At 50.0% G+C, this 8,472-nt stretch overlaps 1 protein-coding gene across 2 annotated transcripts; it reads right to left on the bottom strand.

Annotated features, from left to right (window-relative positions):
• Window positions 1–4,074: 4,074 nt before the first annotated feature.
• On the bottom strand, window positions 4,075–4,740 carry LOC131210570 (uncharacterized). Of its 2 annotated transcripts, XM_058203839.1 has the most exons (3): window positions 4,658–4,740; window positions 4,411–4,569; window positions 4,075–4,374 (listed from the first exon to the last, which is right to left on the bottom strand). In XM_058203839.1, the coding sequence occupies exons 1-3, from the start codon at window positions 4,700–4,702 to the stop codon at window positions 4,123–4,125; spliced, it is 456 nt and encodes a 151-aa protein (XP_058059822.1). In that variant the 5' UTR covers window positions 4,703–4,740; the 3' UTR covers window positions 4,075–4,122. The 2 variants fall into 2 exon arrangements, with proteins under 2 accessions (XP_058059822.1, XP_058059820.1); XM_058203837.1 differs by having other exon boundaries at window positions 4,075–4,569.
• Between the last annotated feature and the right edge of the window lie 3,732 nt (window positions 4,741–8,472).

The following is an 8,472-nucleotide window of genomic DNA, read 5'->3' as shown; positions in this document are numbered from 1 at the left end:
GGCTTCGAAAATTAGACCAACGGCCGATACTGTTTTGGGTGGATTCGTTACTCGGGCCATTAATCCTAGGCAAGGCGCTTAGCTCAGCAATCTTCCCTTATCGTGGGAAGATCGATATCGCACCGAGCATGGCAGCCGAACAAGATCGCTCTATCGCCTCTATCGGACATTGATACATTATTATGCTAGTCATGCTGGTGCAACTATTTGAGGAATGGAATCACAGCCGTGCCGAACGGCGCGAAGTGGAATTCGTGCCAGCGATCGAGCGAGGAAATTCTGCTCCTGCGGGCCCTCGGCCAGCTCTCAGGTGCGGACCCCATGCTCGGCGGGCTCGCTAGACCGGAGGTGTCGGAAATAATGCGATTCGCAATAAAAGTTGAAAAGCACTCTCGCGAGCCGGGACAGGACGAGAACAAATTTCCCATCGACATGCATCCCGTGCGCCATTAATTTATTTTTTTTATTTCTTCTTTTACCGTGATGCCCTGAGCTGCTCCCGATTTCGAAAAGACGATGCATTGGAATTTATGTTGCCCTTTATTATTTCACATTATTAATTGCACTTTTTCGATCGGTAGCCCGAAATTCGTTCGCGTACTAGTCCCGGTAGTATGCACTATTAGCACCCGGATGGCTCCCTTTCATGACCGTTGCGACCGGCGCGCGCACGCAACGGCGGTCCGCAACAAGTGCACCGCGGCCGAATGAATTATTGTGCCCCCGAGAGAGTGCAGAGCAGCGCCGAGTGTCACCGGCCACCATAAATCATCGCCTGCGATGGCGAGTCTGCGAGTGAAATAGTGGCCATCGGTGGCACCAACGTCCGTTGCATTTGCGACACTTTTTAAACGAATCTTTCGCTGTAATGAGAGAAGCGCCTGTCTCGCTCCGATCGCGCCGCGTTTCGGTGTAACGTTGGCGCAGTGTGCAATCCTCCTTGCGCCCGAAGTATGCTAATTAATCCGTACTAATGTCCCAATTGCAATTCAACTTTGGTTGGAACCCTTTCTCCACAGTTTTTCGTTTGTTTTATTCTGCCATCTTTCGGTCGATTCAATCCTTGCATGTGTCTATTGAACAACCCTCGCCTATAATTGCCATTTCAAATTACAGAAGAAATTTAATTTGAAAAAGGACCCAACAACTCGAGCAGGATCCATCGAGCACTCTGCACGAGTGATTCAAACATACGATCGTTAGTTGTTTTTTCAAAACTTATTTCCGATCGAATCGGATTTCTAATCGAAATATCGAAAGCATAATTTTCACTGCCCCAAAGCACGCACCCTCAGCATGCTGAGGCCAACTCGAGGGCTCGGAGGGCCGGGCTCGCCCTCTGGAGCGGCTGCGTGCCATCCAAGCCCGAGCCAAAGCCCGGCAGTCTGAAGTAGGTGCGGTCAGGTAATTCGATTAAATTAACGTTATTTATCAACCCCGGCCAAGGATGAGTGGGTCCCTGCGCGCATCGGCCCTCTCGTTACTCGGTGACCGACACGGGGCAATAATTTATGCTACAAACTAGAGCCTCACGCACCGCGGGTGTGCTCCCGGTGTTTGGGCGACTCCGGCGTTCCGTGAGCATAAAATACAAATTCCGTTCGTTTACTGATTGCGGTGTAGGCTCCGGAGTCGGTTCGCTTTTAATTGGCTACTCCCTCCGGGGTCCATTGCGGCCCATTTCGATCGAGGAACGACCAAGTGGGTCATATTTTGACCGTCCGACCGATCGCGAGGGATAAATTACGCACATTTTTAACCACCACTCAGCGCATTAGAAGCCCTGGCCGTTATGCTGCAGAAAGCAGAGTGTGCCACAAATCTGAGCCTTCTTCTTGTAAAGGCAATGTAATTCCCGCGCACCGTTACGATCATGTGGCGCGGACGACACAGCAGCGTGTAAACCTTTCTCTGTCCTGCGCTACGAAAATGCTATTCCTGAAATGGTAATCCCGAAACCGAAAAAAAGGAAGAAAATGCTCGAGAAGTGCATTAAAAATCCGACTCCCGGCTCGGCGCAGAACGACGTGACGTACGGGGCCTTTTCTCGTCGGCTGGACGCTCGATGAATGGTTCGAGTGGTAAGGCGCTGCAACTTGATATCTAAATTAAAAAGTTAAGCCGGCTCGTCGTCAGCACGGCCCGGGCTCGGGGCCGGGCCATTGAGTGACATCCGTCACTAATCCTTGTCTTAAGGTAATCATTTTATTGGCCAATCTTTCTGGGCCAAGCCGTTAGTGGCCGTGTCTTCGGGCACCGGGATCGGTTGCGCTTGTCTCGTTTGTCGCGTCAGCGGCAGCACGTTCGTTGGTCCGCTATGTTGTCTGACTGACCAGTATATGTTGTTTGTAGCGGGTGTGCAGCTTTTACTTTGGCCCGAGCCGATGAGCGGAAATCGATGTGTTGAGCAACGGGTGCGGGTGAAAAAAGGTATTCGTTACGACCCTAGCACCTCCTAGCGGATTGGTGAATGATTTTCTTACAGCAACGTCGAAACAGGAAGCTCGGCAATCTTTGGAAAATATTAACCTCTTTCGTTGGGCGTACGCGACTTCGATGCTTAAGCATAAAGAAAACGCATCCTAACAAGGCTGCCTCCGTTTCATGGCCACGTCCACAAGAACCGTAACCTAAGCTGGCCGGTAAAGAAAAAGAAACCTTCACAACATCTCAATCACACTCGTCAAGCACCGGCACTCACAGGCACACGGAGAACGGAGAGGTTTTTCGGCCGACCATTCTCGTCACAGCTCGTCCCGTGCGCATTTTCGTTGATCCTTCTTTACGTGGTGTCGTAAATTTGACTTCCGACAGCCAATGCGTTGCGATGGCCGAGTAATGGTTGCTGGTGGGGCCTGGCAACATTGGGCGATCGACAGGCTGTAACCGCAGCGTAAAGTGGAACGATCGAGGCAATGTTTATTAATTTGCATACAATCACTGGCGCAGGGAATAAGTCAATCACTTTGCTAAACGCCTTTTCCGAATTGGCTAAAGCAGGATATGCTTTGGCTTTAAGTAACTTTTCGAAACGCTTAATTAAATTGCAAATAAAAAGATAATTAAACGTTTGTCCAGTTTGACGGCATAAGACACTAAACAAAACGTATTGAAAAATTCAAACAAACGAAAATCGCGACATTAGAACTCGCTTTTGACACTGCGATTGTATTTCTTATAGCCGACGATATCGCGGCCCGAACTGATTTATGGCATTGTCGGTGTTGGCGCATTATTTGTACTATTATTTGTATCGCTTCATAACGAGCCGGGCGGCGCATCGTTTCCGATTGACCCGGAGGCCAACGGTCGGCCACTTGTTGGCGGATATTTTTGCGCTCGGAACCGGACCCACCCCGGACACATCTCAACCCGCAAACCTCCTCCGGCCGACCGATCACGCGAAAAGCTCGCGCGATCGTTAAAAGCGACGGAAACTTCGCAACGCGCCCAGGGTCTGTGGTCTGTGAAAAGGGCCCCACGGAAGGGCCCCCTAAAAGGGGCCGTGCGTCGCCCCGAAAACGGGAACAATTTTCGTTCGGCTCATTTTATGATTATTTATTATTTGCATATACGATGTTGATTTCCGTGTTTAAAATGTATATAAATAAAAACAGCGCGCATAAATAATATTCATTAAAATTCACTTCGGTGTGTTTTATTGCCTGCACTCTGCGCCCGGACCGGACCGCTTTCCGCAGCGCCACTCACCGGTAGATCGGTGTATTTTTTTTTTTTAATCCGTGGTTGTCTGCTCCCGCTCACTCGAAAGAAAGGAGGCGAAATAAGGGACACTGGAAGGGTTTATTGTTTGCTTCATGATCGTTTTCATGTGGCCATTTTTACACACCGCACTGATCGCCTCGTTGGCCGACTTCCTTAGTCGAGGGTGAACGATACGTTTTTTTTCTTGCGTCTTGGTCTGGTTCGGCATTCAATTTGCGCTACAAGTTGCCCAGATGGGCGCTACCAAGCCTCGCTTCAGGAAACGTTTAGCTACCGTTCGGATTTGCGATGCAAAGCTGGATTCGCATTCATTTATCAATGCGTGTTACGAAAGAACAAAACCCAATCTAATTTAGTATTACTTTATGTGAGAACTGATCGGAACCATCTAAACTGTTAACCCTGTGCTCGCTCCAAGACTTTCTGTATCGCTTGCTGGCGAACCTGATCGCGGTATTGAGCCCTGAGGTCAGTCTCACTCGCCGTGGTGGTTGCATTTTCTGCAGCAGTTGTCGTAGTGTCGTCGGATGCTGCAACAGTGGTGGATGTTGTAGTCGCATCAGCTGTGGTTGTTGTTGAATTGGACTCGGTAGTACTCGCTTCGGTTGTTGTTGAATTGGACTCGGTAGTACTCGCTTCGGTTGTTGTTGAATTGGACTCGGTAGTACTCGCTTCGGTTGTTGTGGTTGCAGCCGTTGTTGTCGTTGCTGCTGCCGTTGTCGTTGTTGCTGCCGTTGTCGTTGTTGCTGCCGTTGTCGTTGATGTTCCGGAACGTGCAGCTAAACGCTGTTTAAGGATCGCCAGCCGTAACTCTTGAATCGTGAGCGAATCCACCAGCATGACCTATTATGGGTAGAATTAATGGCATTTATTGAACCATTTAATCTGCTCAATTTTTGCAATCATTTTCTTCATATAATTGGCTACGTACCATGCTGAACACGACCAATAATGCTTTTACTTTAGCGGAACACATTTCTCGAACGAACTGAATAAAACTGTTAAGTTGACTGTCTAAATTCAAGTGCAAGCGTAATTGAGGTGAAGGTTGCCTTTTATACTGGCGCTCTTTCAACGTAAAGCCGCATTTGCCTAACCAGCTGAACTAACAGCAACATCCATTATGCAGTGAATTTGGGATAATTAGTTTACCGCTTCGCAATGAAGTGTTGTTTATGCCTAACTTAACTTTCACTCTTCACAACCTCGAAACGTGACTCGATGACGTTGGGTCGATTGCACTCGAAACAACTTCTGTGATCTAAAACTTAGAGAAAACAAACAACTTCTTAACTGAGGTGATCAAAATAATTGCCAGACTTTGGTCCTTTAAAACAAAAAAGTTTGAAGAAAATTAAATATGTTAAAAACAAATGTTGATGTGAAATAATTAGCTCAAAAATGAGCAACCAACGTCTTCTTCAATTGTCCTGATGTTACTTATCCTTCGATCAAAGAACTGCCTCCTTCTGGACTTCTGCTCGACTCATGATCAACTCAATTGATACTGCGACTGCGTATCGAGAGAGCGCACCTTGACTTTTGACACTTTCCGCCCGAAGGAAGGCAACACCAAACGGTCTCGAGCGAACAGCGTCAACGGCAAAGCCGGTCCGGTGTCGGTCCGAAAAACAAACACAGTGCACCATAAATTTAATCAGCAACGATGGCCCCGCCAACACCGGCATGCATCGCCGTCCCCGTTGCATAAACCCGCGCTGCGCTGCTGTCATCACCCCCGTGCGGCATCCTAAACTAACGAATCTAATGGCGTTCGTAAAGGGGAGGTTAAATTATTCCGTGGAGACCCGAAGAAACCGAACCCAACGAAAGGCCCAAAATGGGGTATCTCAAAACAAAAACCCGAAAAGGCACCCACTTCGCATCGGCGCTCCATCGAAACGATAACGATAATTTTCGAACCACAAACAAACGACCCCAGAAACATGCATTTGCTGGTCGATTTTGCGTAATTATCGGGCGTCCCCTGGGGGCCCCTGGCCGAGGGTGGCTTCCTCGCCGATGATCGCCCGGAATCCCCATAAAACAACGGACAACGGGCCGGGTTATCGTCGGGCCGGGCGATAAACGTGCCCGCGGTACGAGTTTGGCTGGATGTTTTCCTAATTCTTCCCCCGTCGGGACCGTCGGGAACTGTTCGGTGACGCAGCCAACCCTCGGCGCGGTTCATTAACATTTCGTCATCTAATTATGATGACGATTTGTATGCAAATCGGGGTGATGTTTTACCCTACATTCCGACAAGTCCCGGGTGTCGGTACGTCCACCGTCCGGTGCATCGCGAGCTGCTGCAACCTTCTCCGGGAAGCCGTGTAGACGATCTCGGCGATGGAAAACCTGTCTCGGGCTGGCTGGCCAGTGGACTCAGTGGACTCAGTGTGGACGATTCCCGGCACACGTCCACGACTTTAACGAGCCCGGGGTCCGATAGGCGATTTTGCAGGTTGCCGGCTTCACTCCAATGGAGCTGCAACGAGAACAATCGTTAATCGGCGGCCTCACAACAAGCCATAAATTATGTCATAATTAGTTGGACCACTCATAACCTGTAGCCGCCTAGTGGCCTAAGCTTATCCCGTCTCGTTACAACCAAATTGACTCCCCTCGGTGCGTGATCCTCTCCATCCGTTCGCCGACGGACAGATCAAGAGCCCGATCGCCGATCGCCGGGTGTTATCGTGTGTCGTGTAACTCCCGTAGATCTTCTTCAGAGATAACGTGCCGCACCGCGGGTCCGAACCGGGCCTCAAATCTAGGTCTGATGACAAATGTAACTCACCGCCATCGCCGCCAGCTCGGACGCCCGGTCCAGGTGATTTCGACAAGAAGGTGAAACCTGACCACCGATCCTTTGCGAGCAGATCCGCCGGCGAAGATACCGACGCGCACCGCATGCTCCGTCACGCGATCTCAATCTCCTCTCGATCGGGCGCGCTTTGTGCTCGGCTAATAACACAATTTGACCGTTTTTAATTGGCATTAAATGAGCTGAAATTTTTCATAAAGCTGCCGGTGCCGCTGGGGTGCGAGTCCGGCGACCCCGCCGACGGACAGCAGCGGGGCGTCCGGCCGCGATCAACGGCGCGCGCGCGAGGTTTTGTTTTTATTTTTACGGCCAACGGCTGATTATTGGTTTAGTGCCCCGGATCGGGGAGTTTGTCATTTCGCTACCCTGCTGCGAGGCGACTAAGGCGGCGGCGGCGGCCAGTTCTCGATAGCGCGGCTACCCCCGTGGTGCTAACGAATTGTGTCCCCGGACAGTTTATGGCCGCCGGGTCTTGTTTGTTTAAAAGATGATGAGTCCGCCCGTCCGGCCGTCGGGCAGGTTGTGTGCCTGCGCCTTGTTAGAGGCTCACTTCCGCCCGCACTATGGGTTCGGCGTGCGAAACGGCCATAACCCGGTCCCGGTGGAAAGGCGCTACACCAATGGGCGGAAGAGCTATGAAAAGGGCGAACCGAAGCCACCATGCAGTCGGATTGCGCATTAAGGGACAAAGAGCGACCCCCGAAATGAACGCACAGCGCAAAGATTAATTAAAGCTCATAAATTATCGTCAAACTCGGGGCAGATTCCGGGTTTGTGGCCGGCTCGCGGTCAGCGCTCCGACCGCAGTTTTCCACCCCAAGAGGTCCTCCGATTCCCCCGCTATAAAACGATGGTCCCCAGCTGGACCCGGAATGGGTGTAAAATGATTTTTAATGAGCATATTCAAACAAACCAACGACACCATTCCCGATACCGATCGTTAGATCGCCCGAGTGTGTGCCCTGTTTCATTATCGTTTGTCTTTCGGTGCCCGTGTGCTCCGCTTCAATCAAAATCCGCTCCTTTTTTTACGACACCTCCTTGACACTCCCTGGTGCCTTGACGGGGAGCTTTTCCAATGTCCAATAATTTTCGGCTGCCCATAAAAGGGGCGGCATTTCTTGCGCCATTTTGTGACGGTTCCGGTTTGTTTTCATTTTTCTGTTGTTTGGCCCGTCGCCCTCGTCGTCGTTTTAACCGATTTTATTGCCCGCCAACCGAACGGCTGGCTTGGCGGACACTACACTGATTAAAGCGTAAAGTAGTAAATTTGATCGCTTGTTAGCGGCTACAGGCTTCGGGGTGCCCGTGGTCCGGATCTCCGCCTTTCGGCGCACTGCTCTGGCTCGCTGCTACCTATCTCCCGTTTTAAGTTTTTGTGTTTGTTGTGAATCAACACTCAACCACACGTTGCCCAATTGACGCTAAAATTTACGTGCGGAGCGAAAGCTGGTAGCGATGTAGAACTAATTAAAACCTTTTGTCTGAAATTGGCGCATTTTATTGCGGCTTTGGTCGACGATTTTTTTCTTCAGGGTGTCCTTTGGCTTCGAGGAGTTCAGCTCGAGAAGTCGTTCAAAGCAAAATTGTGGAACCTTTGCTTCTGTACGCTACTAAAGAGGACCACAAATATTGAAGACAGTGATTGAGCTTTGTATGCCAAATAAAGAGTCCATCCTTTAGTAGCTGGTGATGATTCCCATTAAAATTAGTGGTTACGCTGCCACAAATATTACGTCACAGAGTTTGGTTTCTAGTATTTTGCTACGAGAAAGATGTTGGCGTAGTACTTTCGCGACTTTCTTAGTGGCAGGTCAACCAAGTTTACGCCCTGCTTTCAGCTGCAATGCATCTTCGTCCACAGCGCAGCGATCACAACGGATTAACATAATTCGTTTTCGGATGCAATTTACCACTGA

The sequence above is a fragment of the Anopheles bellator genome, chromosome 2 (genome assembly GCF_943735745.2).
Source record: "Anopheles bellator chromosome 2, idAnoBellAS_SP24_06.2, whole genome shotgun sequence".
Classification (NCBI taxonomy): Eukaryota; Metazoa; Arthropoda; class Insecta; order Diptera; family Culicidae; genus Anopheles; species Anopheles bellator.
This window is presented reverse-complemented; position numbering and strand designations above follow the sequence as displayed.